The following is a 17,765-nucleotide window of genomic DNA, read 5'->3' on the forward strand; positions in this document are numbered from 1 at the left end:
GTCTGGAGTAGCTTTCGAGTTCCGCGATTCTTCTTTGACACAAGACCATCTTTCCCTCCTCCTTTTCAACACGCTTTTCGATGTGGGCGACCTTCTTCTTAACATCCTTGATTTCCATGCATGCAAAGTCAACAGTTTTTGTTAAGCTTTCTATTTTTGTTGCGTTGTCGCCGAGCATTTTCTCTATGGCATCGGACCTTGCAGTGATGAGCCTGGAAAGAGTAGCAATAACATCATTATTGGCAGCGGCATCTGGAGCTTGAGGTTTGCTTGGGGTTATAGGCAAAGAAGGAAAATCCTCGTCTGACACGGTAAGTGTCATAGAGTCTGTCATGCCAGTATAGTTGTGGCAGTTGTCAATCAAAGCATTTGCCTCCTGTGTAACAACATTGGATGATGCCTGAGCATCCTCTGCATAAACAACCTCTGCATAATCAAACAAGTTGCATTGTGAGGCGGGTATTAGTTAGCCATTGTTTTAGCCTATGTATATGAACGCTGAAAAGTGCCAGTGGCCCGCTTTGGGTAAACCCTGCCTGGAAATGCGCCATGGCTTTGTCACTTATTGAAAGTGTGGGGGGGTACATGGCAATTAGCATCCACTGGGTTGTTGAATGGGACTGTATAGTCCCCAAAAATGAAATGTTCATAATGCAGTTGATTTTGTGTTTTGTTACACGTAATTTAGGGAACACCAATAGCACATATCTTATATTTCTTTAATCGTGTACTAAACTGATAGAAATCTGCAATGAGTTTGTTGTGTAGGTCGCCATCTTTAGTAAGGGACAATGTAGCCTGTGCAAGTATGATAACTTCCAACGAGCTAAAGAAAATGTTTCAATGTCTAAATGTCCATGCCCATTTCAAATATCTCAACCGAAATGGTGTAGGTTGTTTTGAATTGAAAATGCACGGTTAGTTTACTCTAATATGCATTAATTGGTACTGGTTCTATACCAGTCGCCATGTTTGTTTTGGGTGACGCCAAATCGCTGTATTTTCCTCCCCTTTTGGTTGTCAAGAAGATGGCAGCTTCCAGGCAGGCATGAGAGGGAATACTTAATCACAAATCGAATGAACTTGGACTAGTGATTCAAGAGTAGACCCTCAAATCATCTCATTGGAAATAGTGCGTCGAACGAAGTAAGTAATTCGTATTATGGACGTCAGGTTTTGTGACTAGGGGTTTTGTTGTGGCAGACTGCTCGGCCATTTTTCTTGAGGGAGCTTAAATGTAGGCCGATTTCAGACACGGCATGATAAATAACAACACTTTGTATGATATTGAATACAATTCGGCTTATTTGAATAAGATATATGTTGAATTGCATTACGCTGGCTATATAATACATGTATATTTATCTAACTGAATTGCATGTAATCGGTGCATGACGCTGTACTAGTACCATTTCCTCGCAAGCTAACATTGTTAGCCAGCTGGCTACGTTAACCTAGCTAGTTAGCCATTACTCTATAGTGGACGCGCGGTTTTGTAATTGATGTGTTGCGAAAATTCCACATTTCAAGTGATGGTGTGCATCCGATTTGTATTCGATTCCTATTTAAAGGTGTATATAATGTTAATGTGAAGCAGAAGCGGCAACAGATTGAATGAATGTGTGACAATATGGCGACTCCCAGAGAAGCATGAAAATAGTAATCCACAGTAAACGGGTCTAATTACAAATGCTTTACGAGTATTTAATTGTGGTACACTTCATCCACAGGTTTACCAATATGACTGTAGTGGGACATGGCTGGTGTACGTTCTTGATGAAGCAGTAGCTAAATTAAGGTTTCATCTAACACCGGTATTATTTGTCTTTTTCATTTGTATTCTCTTCCGCCATTTTTCAGACTGGCGGAGGTTTGTTTGGTTGTTACAAGATGGCGGCTCCCATGAGTGGCACTGATTAGTTCAGAGTTTTAACTGCAAAATGCTACGGCAAAAAACATGACATTTAGAAGGAAATACAATACACCTTTGTTATACGTTGAGTTGTGGTGTCGAATACATATTTATAATTATCTTTTGTTACTATTATGTGTATTGTGGTAATAATATCCGGCTTTCCCCTTTTTGTGAAGCGTTAGTAAAATGGCTGCTTCCCTGGAGTTTACAATTACAATATTATTTTTCACATGCATCGGTTTTGGTCACAGCAATCGATTGCATGTGCAGTCTTCACTTTGCAAAATGTGTCTTGTGTTTTGGCTTCACTTCGCAAGTATCAACAATAGACCTGATCAGAACTTGTCAATATTGTTTTGGAATGCTCTTTTAGCTGTATTATTTTTTTTCATCTGAAGAGGACATGACATTTCCTGGTTCAATGGTGTCTGGGACCACTGGCTCAACTCTGCAGCCACGATGGAAGCGGGTTCTAGGATGGTCTGGGCCTGTGCCTCGGCCAAGACATGGTCACAGAGCCGTTGCTATAAAGGAATTGATGGTGGTTTTTGGAGGAGGAAATGAAGGAATTGTGGATGAATTGCATGTCTACAACACAGGTAAGATAATTTAGCGGGAAATGTAGCCTGACATATTACCTGAGAAACTGTCGCCGTCTGGTGGTACAGAACTGAAAGCGTACAAATAAAAATGGCGCGCTGAAATAAAATGGACGACAGGAGTACTGTTTTGAACACTAAATTATTCTGTATCACATGTGCATGTTGTAATGGATGCACGCAATTTCTGTTCACATGACTACTGATATTTTCCTGAGTAGGAAAGTTAGTTAGGACTATTTGAACATTTTGTTCACAAGAAAGACAGTGGATTGCAGCAATTCCCATGTTTTATGATAGTGTGACTCATGTAGTCAATTTGGACAGCTATACATTCTTCTTATTGTCTATGTTTGTTTAGTTTTTATGAGGGAGAAATTATATTACAATTGACATTTCAGTTGTTGTTTTTCATCTTTGGGTTATTTCAGATATAAGTACAATGTATAGAATATACAACATGCACTTCTCAGGTGACAGACCTGGCCTGAAGATGCAGGCTGCATTTGTCAGAGATGCTTGGATCGTGCTCAAGTAAATATTTACTCAAAGAGCGTTCGCTTCACACCTCACATCATAGGCCAACGTAGCACTTGACCACCCAACACTGTCACACACAGACTAACATCTACTTATTTAATCTAGCGACAAACCAATGGTTTATCCCTGCGGTTCGTGGTGATATTCCCCCTGGATGTGCTGCATACGGTTTTGTTTGTGATGGCACCCGGCTTCTGGTGTTTGGTGGAATGGTGGAATATGGAAAATACAGCAACGATCTCTATGAGCTACAGGTAATAGAATGCTTACAGCACACTCTCGCTCTAAACATTGGTAGCAATAAAACCAGAGCTAAAATGGCTGTCTTTAAGTACTTATGAATAGATGATTATGTTTACTGGATTACAGCATGCTATTGTCTTTTGCAAATTTTCTTGTATGCTTTTTCTTGCTCAGGCCAGCAGATGGGAATGGAAAAAGTTAAAAGCTAAGTCTCCCAAAAATGGCCCACCTCCCTGTGCTCGACTTGGCCACAGTTTCTCTCTGCTGGGCAACAAGTGCCTCCTGTTTGGAGGGCTGGCTAATGACAGCGAGGACCCCAAAAACAACATCCCTAGGTACAGTTGCCGTAAGAAGGAGACGTGAAATGTGACCAATGTGACGGGGAAAACAGATGGGGCGGGAGGTAGCCTAGCAGTTAAAAGGTTTGAATCCCTGAACCGACTGGGTTAAATATTTGCTGCTGTGCACTTGAGCAAGGCACTTAACCCCAATTGCTCCTGTAAGCCACATGATTAGAGACTCTGCTAAATTACTAAAATGTAAATGCTATGGAATAGTTTGTAGTAAGCACTGCTTGACTTGGGCAGGAGCTCACTCGAGCTGAGTACCGGCTCCTCAAATATTATACTGCTTGAGCGCCTGTTCCTCTTATAGAATATTATCTCGAAAGTATTGTGGTATTTAGGTGCAGTATTGTCCTGCACCTAAATATAAACATTACCAGCACCCAAAATGAGCACCGGCACCTACACTACCAGTCAAACGTTTTAGAAAACCTACTCATTCAAGAGTTTCTTTCTTTTTACTTTTCTACATTGTAGAATAATAGTGAAGATATCAAAATTACGAAATAACAAATGGAATCATGTAGTAACCAAAAAAGTGTTCAACAAATCAAAATATATTTGAGTTTCTTCAAATAGCCATATTTTGCTTTGATGGCAGCTTTGCACACTCTTGGCATTCTCTCAACCAGCTTCACCTGGAATGCTTTCCCAAAAGTCTTGAAGGAGTTCCCACATATTCTGAGCACTTGTTGGCTGCTTTTCCTTCACTCTGCGGTCCAACTCATCCCAAACCATCTCAATTTGGTTGATGTCGGGGGATTGTGGCGGCCAGGTCACCTGATGCGGCACTCCATCACTCTCCTTCTTGGTCAAATAGCCCTTACACAGCCTAGAGGTGTGTTGGGTCATTGACATGTAGGGGGGGAAATGATCGTCCCACTAAGCCCAAACCAGATGGGATGACGTATCGCTGCAGAATGCTGTGGTAGACATGCTGGTTAAGTGTACCTTGAATTCTAAATAAATCACAGTGTCACCAGCAAGCACCCCTACACCATAACACCACCACCTCCATGCTTTACGGTGGGAATTACACATGCAGAGATCATCCGTTCACCCACACCACGTCTAACAAAGACATGGCTCTTGGAACCAAAAATCTCAAATTTGGACTCCAGACCAAAAGACAAATTTCCACCGGTCTAATGTACATTGCTCGTGTTTCTTGGCCCAAGCAAGTCTCTTCTTGTTGGTGTCCATTAGTAGTGGTTTCTTTGCAGCAATTTGACCATGAAGGCCTGATTCATACAGTCTCCTCTGAACAGTTGATGTTGAGATGTGTCTGTTACTTGCACTCTGTGAAGCATTTATTTGGGCTGCAATTTCTGAGGCTGGTAACTCTAATGAACTTATCCTCTGCAGCAGAGGTAACTCTGGGTCTTCCATTCCTGTGGCGATCCTCATAAGAGCCAGTTTCATCATAGCGCTTGATGGTTTTTGCGACTTGAAGAAACTTTCAAACTTATTTTTTCCCCAAAATGTTCCTGATTGGCTGACCTTCATGTCTTCAAGTAATGATGAACTATCGTTTCTCTTTACTTATTTGAGCAGTTCTTGCCATAATATGGACTTGGTCTTTTACCAAATAGGGCTTTCTTCTGTATACCCCCCTACCTTGTCACAACACAACTGGCTCAAACGCATTAAGGAGGAAAGACATTCCACAAATTCACTTTTAAGAAGGCACACCTGTTAATTGTAATGCATTCCAGGTGACTACCTCATGAAGCTGTTTAAGAGACTGCCAAGCGTGTGCAAAGCTGTCAAGGCAAAGGGTGGCTATTTGAAGAATTTCAAATATAAAATATATTTTGATTTGTTTAACCCTTTTTTGTTTATTACATGATTCCATGTGTTATTTCATAGTTTTGATATGTAGAAAATATTAAAAAATAAAGAAAAACCCTTGAATCAGTAGGTATTCTATTACTTTTGACCTGTAGTGTATTTCAGCAATTGGAAAGACATTTTGACTGAAATCTCTCATCACTAGATACCTGAATGATCTGTACACCCTGGAGCTTCGTGCTGGCTCCAGTGTTGTAGGCTGGGATATACCAATTACTTATGGCGTTTTGCCACCTCCTCGCGAGAGCCACACTGCTGTAGTGTACACAGAAAAGGAGAGCAAGAAATCTCACCTGATCATCTATGGAGGGATGAGTGGCTGTCGTCTGGGAGATCTATGGACTCTTGACATTGGTAGGCTCCTGAGTTAACAGTATTACCAAATTATTAACAGTGAACCCTTTGACATGACTGATTCATTAGAGTAAGAGACAATGTATTTTCTAAATGATCTTGCTCTGTCTGCAGACACCCTGACCTGGACCAAGCCATCGGTGAATGGCACAGCACCTCTGCCCAGGAGTCTCCACTCTGCCATCACCATCACAAACAAGTGAGTTCTCCCAGAATACCTGTTGAAATGATCAATTCAGTGTCTGGGATAACAATCGGTTAAATCTCTCAGCAGTAACCTATTTGGTTACTGCTTGCTTCTGATTTCTCTGTCTGCCTCTCATTGTAGGATGTTTGTTTTTGGGGGATGGGTTCCCCTGGTTATGGATGACGTGAAGGTGGCAACACATGAGAAAGAATGGAAGTGCACAAACACTCTGGCCTGCCTAAATCTTGGTTTGTCTTCCCCATTTTCAGTTATTGGTGCTAGTACTTGCATTTAACCTTACATACTGTCGAGTAATGTTTATCTAGATTTGTGCATTATGAACTGACCTACTTCAACAAGCTCATTCTGAGTGAAAACATTCACTGTGACATTTCTAGGTATCCCCCTTTCCATTGATAAATGGCAGTGTCGCCTGGTGGTCAAATTATATTACTGTCAGAAAATAAGATTGAACCCTCATGATCCTTTTTACCCCAGACTCCATGGCCTGGGAATCAGTGTTGATGGATACCTTGGAGGACAATATCCCAAGGGCCCGGGCAGGACATTGTTCTGTGTCCATCAACTCTAGGTTGTATGTCTGGAGTGGCCGTGACGGTTACCGTAAAGCATGGAACAACCAAGTCTGCTGTAAAGACCTCTGGTACCTTGAGACAGGTGAGTCACCTTTATTTAGGTAATTTACTCTGATAAAGCAAACCCACATTATTTGCTCAACTGTGCTATTGGTAATGCTTACTCTGCTTCTGTTCATTGTTTATAAGAAATGTGACCATTTTGTCTTTTGGTTACAGAGAGGCCACACGCTCCCTCGAGAGTGCAGCTTGTCCGTGCCAACACCAACTCCCTGGAGGTGAGCTGGGGCGCTGTGTCCACCGCAGACACCTACCTGCTGCAGCTGCAGAAGTACGATATCCCAGCTGCCGCTGCTGCCACCTCCCCGGCCCTCACCGCCACCTCTTCTCTACCAGGGAACTTGCCCAAAAGCCCAGCTGCTCCCTCTGCTCAGAACCTACCACACACAGGTATCACTATGGTGCCCCAAGTTTCCTCCCCTACTATCCTTCCCAACATCCCCAGAAGCACGCAGACTGCCTCCACAGCTCGTGGGCCAGTTAAAACCATGCATGTCCTACTTGTTCTATGGAGGTTGTTCGTACCAATTTGTGGACTATTGTCACAAATAATTTGCATTGTTTTCTTCTACAGCCCATTGTATTTCAATAATCATAGCCCAAAATGGTATGTAAAAAGAAGGCCTTGAGGGCTCTATACTGAACATTTATTCTGTTGATTTGACAGCAATCTTGAAGGTTGCAGCCCCTCAGTCTGGCACGGGTACCTCCCTTGTCACTGTGCGAGCCAACCAGGCTGTGAAATCCCCTGTCACTGTAACATCACTTCCTCCAGGGGTTCAGATGATGGTTCCTGCCCAGATTGCCCAAGGAACGGTATTTACAGTTGTGAATTGGTTTGGTTATTCAAGGATAAAAAGTTTTCGAGTAATGCCAAGAGAGTATTGTCTCACTCAAGACTATTTGTTTTCCTTTAAGCCAATCGGCAATAGCCCTCAGATGAGTGGCATGGCAGCTTTGGCTGCAGCTGCAGCAGCCACACAAAAGATCCCGCCCTCTTCAGGCACTGTGCTCAACATTCCAGCAGGTGCCACCCTTGTCAAAACCATGGCTGTCTCCCCTGGCTCCACCACAGTCAAGATGTCATCTCCTCTCATGGTAAGACTCATAAAATATCGGTCTGTGAAAATGAAACTCGCTGGCAGAATGTATGGGTTTGTCAGGCAGTCTCTGTCAAGGCCCAATTTAGAATTGACACCTTAACATTTTGTATTTTCTGCTTCCAGGTCAGTAACCCAGCCACTCGCATGCTGAAGACTGCTGCAGCTCAGGTGGGCACAGCGACTGTATCGTCACCCAACTCGCCCAACCGACCCATCATCACTGTGCACAAGTCAGGCACGGTCACCGTAGCCCAGCAACACCAGGTGGTTACCACAATGGTGGGAGGAGTAACCAAGACAATCACCCTGGTCAAGAGCCCCCTTACTATGGGAGGCAGCGGCACTCTGGTGAGAGAACTTGACAGGAACAGTAAGGGAGTACAGGGAGAAGGCTGTGTGAGAAATGTCTCTCCTTATACCCGATCCCACTTAAGGATTTTATATGCATGCCATGAACTGAGAAATAGTTTGGCACACTTTGATTTCTTTTTTTGGTCTTCCACCTTTGTTCATATGACTCTTATATGGGCTAGGCATGAACCCATTATAGAAGATGTGGCTGTGGAAAACTCAGAGAAAGAACAGCTTGAGTTCATAGATCTGCATAACTGTCTGGGTCAGTTAGCATGGAGTAATGTAGCTATCCACACTCACAGTTCAGTTGTTCACATGAGACACTGATCTCCTGACGCTAAGTACTGTGATGTTTTCTGGTGACTCATAAACTTGAGTCTCTCTCCTATGTCAGCAGATTTCCAGCCTTGGCAAGATGATATCTGTGGTACAAACCAAGCCAGTGCAGACATCAGCTGTTACAGGCCAGGCTTCCACTAACCCTCTATCACAGCTCATACAGGTCAGCTATCTTCATGAGTGCAGGAAAAGGAGCTAACTAATCCGCAATGGACAGGCTCAGCCAGCTTTCTGTTGATCATGTTCATAATCCACTTTGTCTCCCATAGACTAAGGGTTCTCTCCCTGCCGGCACCATACTGAAGCTGGTGACTTCAGCAGATGGCAAGCCCACCACCATCATCACCACGTCGCAGGCAGGGGGCACAGGGAACAAATCCACCATCCTGAACATCAGCGGCATGTCGCCCACCACAACCAAACAGGGCACCACCATCATCAAGACCATCCCTATGTCTGCTATTATGAACCAGCCTGGAGCCACAGGTCAGAACCCAATGGCTACATGTTTCAGGGACAATACAACGGGAGCATATGCTGACAGGTATTATTCTTCTTTGTTTTGATAACAGTGACCAGCAGCACAGGGAAGATGCCCTACACCATTCTCACCACCAAGATGATGACCACTGGCACTCCAGGCAAAATCATCACTACCATGCCTAAGCTTGGCACTGCAACTGGCCAACAGGGGCTGACACAGGTACCTCACAGGAATTTCCCTTACAACCTCTTGTAGCAGATGCATATTATTTATATGAATTGTACAATATTTATAGGTGTTGAAGATGTTTCACAGTTTTTACATTTGGGCACTTTCCATTTTAAATATCACATGGCATTTATATTTAGTCTCATACGATACATCTCATACAGCAAGGCCTTTGGAGCAGTTGAAATGTTTGAGTAGTTCTGGGGACTAAATTAGGATCTGCTCTGATTGATGCTACTAATACATTTGGCTCTATCAAATGTCTTGCCCCAGTAGAGGAGTTTTATAGTGCCCCCTAGCGTCTCAATTATACCTCCCCCTTGGTGGTTTTAAGGTGGTTTTGAAGGGCGCTCCGGGCCAACCTGGCACCATTCTGCGCACTGTACCCATGGGTGGAGTCCGACTCGTCACCCCGGTTACGATGACTTCTGTCAAGCCCAATGTAACTACACTGGTCGTCAAGGGAACAACTGGTATGGATGACATTTCATAATTACTCCTTGATTGAAGATGGCAAATGGTCTGTTCAATTAATAAGTATGCAGTAAAAGAAATTCAGGCCACGTTCCATCCAGCTGTCTGCCCTTTGAGTTTGTGATTTATTTGTTCCCCAAGGTATCACCACCCTGGGGACAGTCACAGGCACTGTCTGCTCCAGCCTGGCAGGGGGCAGTGTAGCCAGTGCCAATGCCTCTCTGGCAACTCCCATCACCACCCTGGGCACCATCGCCACCCTGCCCAGCCAAGTCATTAACCCCACGGCCATCACTGTGTCAGCGGCCCAGGCCAGTCTGACCACAGTCACTACCCTGTCCACCTCCACCATGGTAAGACAGCTAGGGGCTATTCTTTATACAGAAATGTAGATGTAGCTCCAATTTATGTTTTTGAGAATTGGAACATGAAATGTCATGCTGCCCTATGTGGAGCACTTTTTTAATGGGTTTTCTCAGTCAATAGCTGATATTCTCTCATTGCAGTCGGGGAACCAACCAACCCAGGTGACTCTAATCACCACCCCCAGCGGGGTTGAAGCTCAGCCAGTGCAGGACCTGCCCGTGTCCTTCCTGGCCTCCCCCACCTCTGAGCAGCCCTCCACTGAGGCCGGGGATGCCCCTGGTACTGTCACCATGGTCTGCTCCAACCCTCCCTGTGAGACCCACGAGACTGGTACCACCAACACCGCAACGACCTCTTCCACCAACATGGGAGGGGCAATGAGGGTGTGTACAAGCCCTCCGTCAGAGACCCATGAGACGGGCACCACTAACACCTCGACCACCGCCCACTCCATCATGGGAACTAACAAAATGGATACTGTCCAGAGTAGCTCATCTCACCCCCCATCTCTGTACTCCTCTACCCCTCAGACAACCACCTCTGCTTACCCCGGAACCGCCACAGGCAACCAGGGACCAGAGAACCTGTGTACCGGCACCACCTTCACCCCCGCCACAGCACGCTCTAACATGGGCTCAGCCCAGACCGGCACTGTGCAGAGTCCCAATCAGCCAGCCGTGGGCCTTACAGTTTGCTCTAACCCACCCTGCGAGACACATGAAACGGGCACAACCAACACTGCCACTCAGTCCTCGTCCGGCATGGGTAACGGGCAGACTAGCACTGTGCAGAAAGTGTGCTCAAACCCACCCTGCGAGACCCACGAAACGGGGACCACCAACACCCCATCCCAGGCCAGTTCCAACATGGCTGGGAACCAGACAGGAACAGTGACGGTGCAGGGGGTGTGTTCAAACCCCCCCTGTGAAACCCACGAGACTGGCACCACCAACACGGCAACTACTGCCACAGGTATAACGCTAGAATACATACTTGTTGTTTTCAGTGTTTTTATTTTAAAAAACAGGATCATGTTTTAGGGTTATTTCATGGACTGTGTTAATGCGTGTCCTACAGCAGATGGAGCAGACGGTGGCACCAGCAGTACAGAGATTCCCTCCACTACTGCATCAGGAACAACCCCAGCCACCATCCAGAGCAGAGCTATCACTACTGTGACCCAGTCCACACCAGCCCCAGGGCCCTCAGTACCTGTAAAAGAACCACTAATAATACTTTGCCAGTCTAGACTACTGATGCACTAGCAATTTCAGAATTGTCATGCTACGGGTTTAGTTATAAATCACACACTGGCATGGTTAGGCAAATTATCAGCAACTAATGCCAAAAATAAATGCATTATATGGACAATTCAGTCATCTTGGCCATTTTAAGAATTTGCACTCTTGCTAACTTCTACCCTTGTATCTCCAGTCCATTTCTTTGATCACTGAGGGTGCAGCAGTTTCCACAGAAGAGCCCATGCAGACTGATGCGGCCACAGAGGGGGGAGACACCGCTATGGAGACTGGGTTGCCCCCAGAGCTGATGTCAGAGGGACAGATAGGAACAGGTCTGTCTGCAGAGGAGCTGGCTGCGACTGCAGCAGCACAGGCTGCAGCCACTGAGGAGGCCCAGGCCCGGGCCATCCAGGCAGTTCTCCAGGCAGCACAGCAGGCTGCCATGAGTAAGTATGGCCCTCAGATTGTTGGTAAATTATAGAGATGAATTTCAAGACTTTACATGTGTGTGAAGACAACCGCTCCCCATTTACATTTTGGTAATTTAGCAGACACTCTTATCCAGAGCGACTTACCAAAGCAATTAGGGTTTAGTGCCTTGCTCAAGGGCACATCGACAGATTTTCCACCTAGTCAGCTCAGGGATTCAAACCAGCAACCTTTCGGTTGCTGGCCCAATGGTCTTGAACCGCTAGGCTACCTGCCGCCCCAACTGCCGTAGTCTCACAATCAAAATGTACGTTCTCTGCATGCATAGACGAGGGTGATTCTGGCTCGGACGGACAGCAGACCACCACAATCCCCATCGTTCTGACCCAGCAAGAGCTGGCGGCCCTGGTCCAGCAGCAGCAGCAGCTCCAGGAGGCTCAGGCCCAGGCTCAGGCCCAGCAGCAAGGAAACGCCCAAGCCCTGCCCACTGAGGGCCTGGCCCCCGCAGACAGCCTGAATGACCCCACGTCTGAGAGCAACGGACACAACGAGATGGCTGCAGCCGTTTCCAGCGCTGTGGCGTCACTGCTGCCGCGCACCTCCACGGAGAGTAAGTCTTTCTATATATACACTGCTCAAAAAAATAAAGGGAACACTTAAACAACACAATGTAACTCCAAGTCAATCACACTTCTGTGAAATCAAACTGTCCACTTAGGAAGCAACACTGATTGACAATAAATTTCACATGCTGTTGTGCAAATGGAATAGACAAAAGGTGGAAATTATAGGCAATTAGCAAGACACCCCCAAAAAAGGAGTGATTCTGCAGGTGGTGACCACAGACCACTTCTCAGTTCCTATGCTTCCTGGCTGATGTTTTGGTCACTTTTGAATGCTTCCATTCGGAGGAGGTAGCGGTCCTGCTGCTGGGTTGTTGCCCTCCTACGGCCTCCTCCACGTCTCCTGATGTACTGGCCTGTCTCCTGGTAGCGCCTCCATGCTCTGGACACTACGCTGACAGACACAGCAAACCTTTTTACCACAGCTCGCATTGATGTGCCATCCTGGATGAACTGCACTACCTGAGCCACTTGTGTGGGTTGTAGACTCCGTCTCATGCTACCACTAGAGTGAGAGCACCGCCAGCATTCAAAAGTGACCAAAACATCAGCCAGGAAGCATAGGAACTGAGAAGTGGTCTGTGGTCACCACCTGCAGAATCACTCCTTTTTTGGGGGTGTCTTGCTAATTGCCTATAATTTCCACCTTTTGTCTATTCCATTTGCACAACAGCATGTGAAATTTATTGTCAATCAGTGTTGCTTCCTAAGTGGACAGTTTGATTTCACAGAAGTGTGATTGACTTGGAGTTACATTGTGTTGTTTAAGTGTTCCCTTTATTTTTTTGAGCAGTGTATATATATTTCTTTCTTACTGCTAGTGTTTTTCCAGGTCCTAACTTGACCTCTCTCTTGTGTCGTATTGACTCTGCAGCTCTGGCCCCCTCAAGCACATTTGCTGTTTCCAGTCCAGCCAACCTGCAACCTGCAGCTTCTCTAGCAGAGGTTGCCAATGGCATCGAGGGCAGGGTGAGTACCAATATTGGACCTGTTTTTATCCTGCCAGTTTGATGATCAGAATTTGAGAGGAACGTTGAATGGCATAGCATGTTCTAACTCCCTTTTTGTCTCTGTCATACAGAAGCTAAACCCTCAACCAGCCAATATCAAGACACTTGTAAAAAAAGAGAACCAGTGGTTCGATGTTGGAATTGTTAAGGTGACAAACATGGTGGTCACACACTTCTTCATCCCAGGGGATGATTCTCAAGTAGAGGTAAGCCTCAAAGATGGATTCATCTCCTGAGGGTCACAGTGGTCTAAGGCACTGTATCGCTGTACCTGAGGCATCACTACAGACACTGGTTCGATCTCAGGCTGTGTAACAACCGACCATGACCGGGAGTCCCATAGGGCGGTGTACAATTGGCCCAACGTCGTCCAGGTTAGGGAAGGGTTTGGCCAGGGGGGCTTTACTTGGTTCGTCGCTCTCTTGTGACTCCTTGTGGCGGGCCGGGCGCCTGCAGGCTGACTCCGGTCGTCAGTTGAACAGTGTTTCCTCCGACACATTGGTGCAGCTGGCTTCCGGTTGAAATGGCCGGTTGTTAAGAAGCCAGGTTAGGCGGGTCATGTTTCGGAGGAAGCATGACTCGACCGTCACTTCTCCCTAGCCTGTTGGGGAATTGCAGCGACGAGACAAGATCGTAATTGGATATCACGAAAATGGGGAGAGAAAGGGGGTGATTTTTTTTTTTATGGATGGATTCATGCCTTTATGGCTTAGAGATCAGTGAGTTTGCTGCAGCACCAACGATGTGTGTGTTGTAGGATGACTCGGGCGCCATTCCAGACTATAACCAGATGAAGAAAATGGAGCTGCAGCCTGGCACAGCTTACAAGTTCCGTGTTGCTGGCATCAATGCTTGTGGTCGTGGTTCCGTCTCAGAGATCTCTGCTTTCAAGACCTGTCTACCAGGCTTCCCCGGAGCACCTTGTGCCATCAAAATCAGCAAGGTAAAACTATGCAAATTAGTCATGAAACAATTACTGTATTTGAACACCCTTGACAAATCACAAGTTGTCAACTTTTTCTAGGTTTGATGGAATGTTGATGGTATTTTTGCTGGTTTTGCATTAAAACAACAGTTCCATCTTTTCCCCCTCAGAGCCCAGATGGTGCCCACCTCACCTGGGAGCCTCCTTCGGTGACATCAGGGAAGATCATTGAGTATTCTGTGTACCTGGCCATCCAAAGCACCCAGACAGCCGAGCCCAAGACCTCCACCCCAGCCCAGCTGGCCTTCATGCGGGTGTACTGTGGGCCCAACCCCTCCTGTCTGGTGCAGTCCACCAGCCTTTCGAACGCCCACATAGACTACACCACCAAGCCCGCCATCATCTTCCGCATTGCCGCGCGCAACGAGAAGGGCTATGGCCCTGCCACACAAGTCCGATGGCTGCAAGGTGGGCAGACTGATTTTTTTTAGAAATTCTGCTGTTCAACAAAATAGAGCAGTGTCTTGTCAATCATAATTATGGTTGTACTTGATTGGGTTGTGTTTTTAAGTACGGTTTCTCTTGAATGGATTTCTCCCCCCTTTTCAGAGTCCAGCAAAGATGGCGCCTCGGCAAAACCTGCCCCAAAAAGACCAGCAGTGTCCTCACCTGATGTGTAAGTACCTGGTTCCATCTAGCCTACATTACATCACTCACTGGTCACTCGACAATGGCAAATTATCTTAAAAATAAATGTTTTGCTTTGTCTGCACTGCAGTAAGGCTGCTGGTCAAAAGAAAGCAAGAACGGACCAGTGAGATGGCCCAGATGACCCCCCCCCCTCCCTACTCGTTGTCCTTTTTGAACAGGAAGACTTCATCCTCATCCTGGCTTCACCCCATCTACGAGTTGACCCACAACCAGCCAGCAACATAAGCAAAATGGCAGCAGAAACCCTAGATGAAAATCAACAAGAGAGAGAGTTCTGTAGGCAAGACAATTTTTTTTGTAGAGCAACACAAATTAAAAAAAGCACATTATAGCTTTTACTTCATTAGTCTTTTTTGTTTATTTTCTTTGCTTTCCCCCTAGCTACTTTTATTATACATATTTTTGGCTAGTTTCAGTAGTTGTAGAGAAACATTTGCAGCATCGCAAGCTGTGAGCCGGCCTGAGCTTAATGTTACTTTTATTTTTGCATATTTGGGGGGTGTAGAGAGAGAGACTACATGAGATGATGTACAGTTTGAGCATGTGCTGAACAGGAGGCAGTTTTGGTTTAGATGGGAGGAACCATCAAAATGGAAAAACAAAGCACTTGTCCTCAAAAGGGGAAATGTTTTCCCTCAAGCAGAAATGTTCTTCAATTAAGAAACCAATATATACAAACATCATACTGGACTCCAGTCTCCTGGTAATCTCATCACTGTGCTTTTGCCCCGAGATGAGGACTGATGGCTCTGAAGTGGAGAAAGGATTTAATGACAAAGGAAGACATTTGTAGAGGAACAGAGACTTTGCTAAGACTGAGACTTGCAGCATACACACAACAAATATTGCAAAATCTTCCCAAAAATTTTGTAAGCGATGATGCAGATCTTTGCGTAGTTTATTTTTCTATTTTTTTAAGCTTTTCCCTGTGTCTATCACCATGCATTTTAAAAATGTAAACTACTTTTATTTGTTTTGTTTATTATTGTTCATCCCCATAGTTCAAGTGTTTGTGGGAAGAGGGGTGGCAGTGCTGAGGTAGGCACTATATTTTAAAATATTTGTTTTGATCAGTTGTATGTTCTTGTTGTGTCAGAGTGTATGGAAAAATTAAGGCTTTTGTATTTGTGCTGACTAGGACCGCAAATGTAATAGGACTGAAGGGTATTTGAAACAGACCTGTGGAGAGGAGTGCATTTTGTTTACTATGTTTGACACAATGTTTGTGTCGCTGTGTGTACAGCGACACAAACATGGACAATTTAATGAAGAAAAATATTTTCAGTCCCACATTCCTTCCTTCCCACCCCAATACACCACCTTTCCAATTAGTAATCTGTATACGCTTTGCTTTTGGGGTCATTAATTTGAGTACCCTAAATTTATTTTAGACCAAGAAAGAATATATTTGGAGACTTTTGTTCCTTATACTGTTGCGGAAGATGTATGTGAAACCATTACATTTTTTTAGGCTCTGTATTTTACCAATTACAGAAGTGAGATGTGCAAGTTATTTCTGAGAAGTTTACCTGTATGTCTTTAAATTGGTATGTCTTGGTGGGAAGGAAGATGAATAGCCAGAGTTTGGACTCACTTGTAAATTAGTTCTTCCATAGCAAGAATAAAATATATTTGCCTTTTATACAATTACCTGTACCAAAAAGTTTTTACATGTTTGTCATCTCTCGATTGCCTTTTGTGTCATGACTTATATATAAAAATAAAAAAAACATTGTGTGTGTGTGTGTATATATATATATATATATATATATATACTGTCTCCCTGATCAATTGCTATGACTTGCTTTGTTAAACAGATTTGCTCAAAATCACATCAAGGTGCATTACCAGTACCAAAATATTTGTACTCAGGATCAATCAACCCATGGAGTTTTATAGAGAGGGAAGTCTTGGAGTGGTAATGACTGTATTCATTAGTTTGTAAAATAAAGATCGTTTTCAGGATGGAAATAGCCAGATTGGGTAATGAAGCCATGGGTGAACTTGCTACCTCTTAGGATTGTAGTACTTGCACCTTGATTTCAAGTCTCCAGATTTACTTCTATAATGAAAACCCTATTTCATATACATCCATGATTTTGAGCAAAACTAGACATGCATGCAACAAAAAAAAACTTGTTTGTTCCTTTCTATGTGGTATACAAATGTGTCTGTTCTTTTCTTCCACAGTACATCTACAGAGTCACTCATTTTTACACCCTTGTTAGGTCGGTCATCAACAGTGCTGAGTTCTCTGGACTTCCTTCCACACTGGGGCAGGTGCTGGTCTTAGCACTGACGCTTGACGTTGAGAGTTTCTTCCGGCTGTTTGCAGGTTATCTGGAATTGTCCTGTATTTTCCAATGTGTATTTTTTGTACTGTAGGAAGTAATGTGGTTTTTATCAAAATAAACTTGTTAAACATTCCAGTCATTTTGGGATACCTTGATACCAAGGTTATTATAGTTTTGCGTTTTAATATTTGTTTTTATTTCTACATTTTTCCCCCCTGAATTTAATTTGAAATTCTGTTTAGTTTCAGTAATTTTTCTGACTTGATTTGCTAGAGTTGTATACAAATATTTCAGTTTAGTTTTTATATTATTTAGTTTTAGGGACAGAACCTGTATGGGAGGCTGTATTGTTTTGGGGGGGGATGTTACTACAGGGGGGCCATTATAAGGTGAAGGGTCAGGTCATATGCTAGATTAGGTTTAAATGATAAAGCCAATGGCCCTATTCGAGAAACCGTGATGTATCATGGGTAAATTGTTCTACAATGATATTGA

The 17,765-nt window shown here is 44.5% G+C and overlaps 1 protein-coding gene across 12 annotated transcripts; it reads left to right on the forward strand.

The window, feature by feature from the left end:
• The first annotated feature begins 1,000 nt into the window (after positions 1-1,000).
• Positions 1,001-17,409, forward strand: hcfc1a (host cell factor C1a). Of its 12 annotated transcripts, none has more exons than XM_071370690.1 (28): positions 1,001-1,146; positions 2,314-2,514; positions 3,160-3,308; positions 3,472-3,632; positions 5,638-5,846; positions 5,961-6,045; positions 6,121-6,281; positions 6,532-6,711; positions 6,849-7,079; positions 7,357-7,505; positions 7,608-7,787; positions 7,916-8,140; positions 8,541-8,648; positions 8,755-8,971; positions 9,058-9,188; positions 9,532-9,670; positions 9,813-10,024; positions 10,178-10,420; positions 10,568-11,009; positions 11,115-11,251; positions 11,472-11,724; positions 12,036-12,317; positions 13,205-13,299; positions 13,412-13,546; positions 14,098-14,283; positions 14,436-14,733; positions 14,875-14,941; positions 15,044-17,409. In XM_071370690.1, the coding sequence occupies exons 2-28, from the start codon at positions 2,319-2,321 to the stop codon at positions 15,081-15,083; spliced, it is 4,911 nt and encodes a 1,636-aa protein (XP_071226791.1). In that variant the 5' UTR covers positions 1,001-1,146; positions 2,314-2,318; the 3' UTR covers positions 15,084-17,409. The 12 variants fall into 12 exon arrangements, with proteins under 12 accessions (XP_071226791.1, XP_071226799.1, XP_071226754.1 ...); XM_071370698.1 differs by having other exon boundaries at positions 11,118-11,251; XM_071370661.1 differs by adding an exon at positions 1,731-1,814 and having other exon boundaries at positions 1,005-1,146; positions 8,544-8,648; positions 10,178-11,009.
• Positions 17,410-17,765: the final 356 nt, after the last annotated feature.

The sequence above is a fragment of the Salvelinus alpinus genome, chromosome 2, assembly GCF_045679555.1.
Source record: "Salvelinus alpinus chromosome 2, SLU_Salpinus.1, whole genome shotgun sequence".
NCBI lineage: Eukaryota > Metazoa > Chordata > Actinopteri > Salmoniformes > Salmonidae > Salvelinus > Salvelinus alpinus.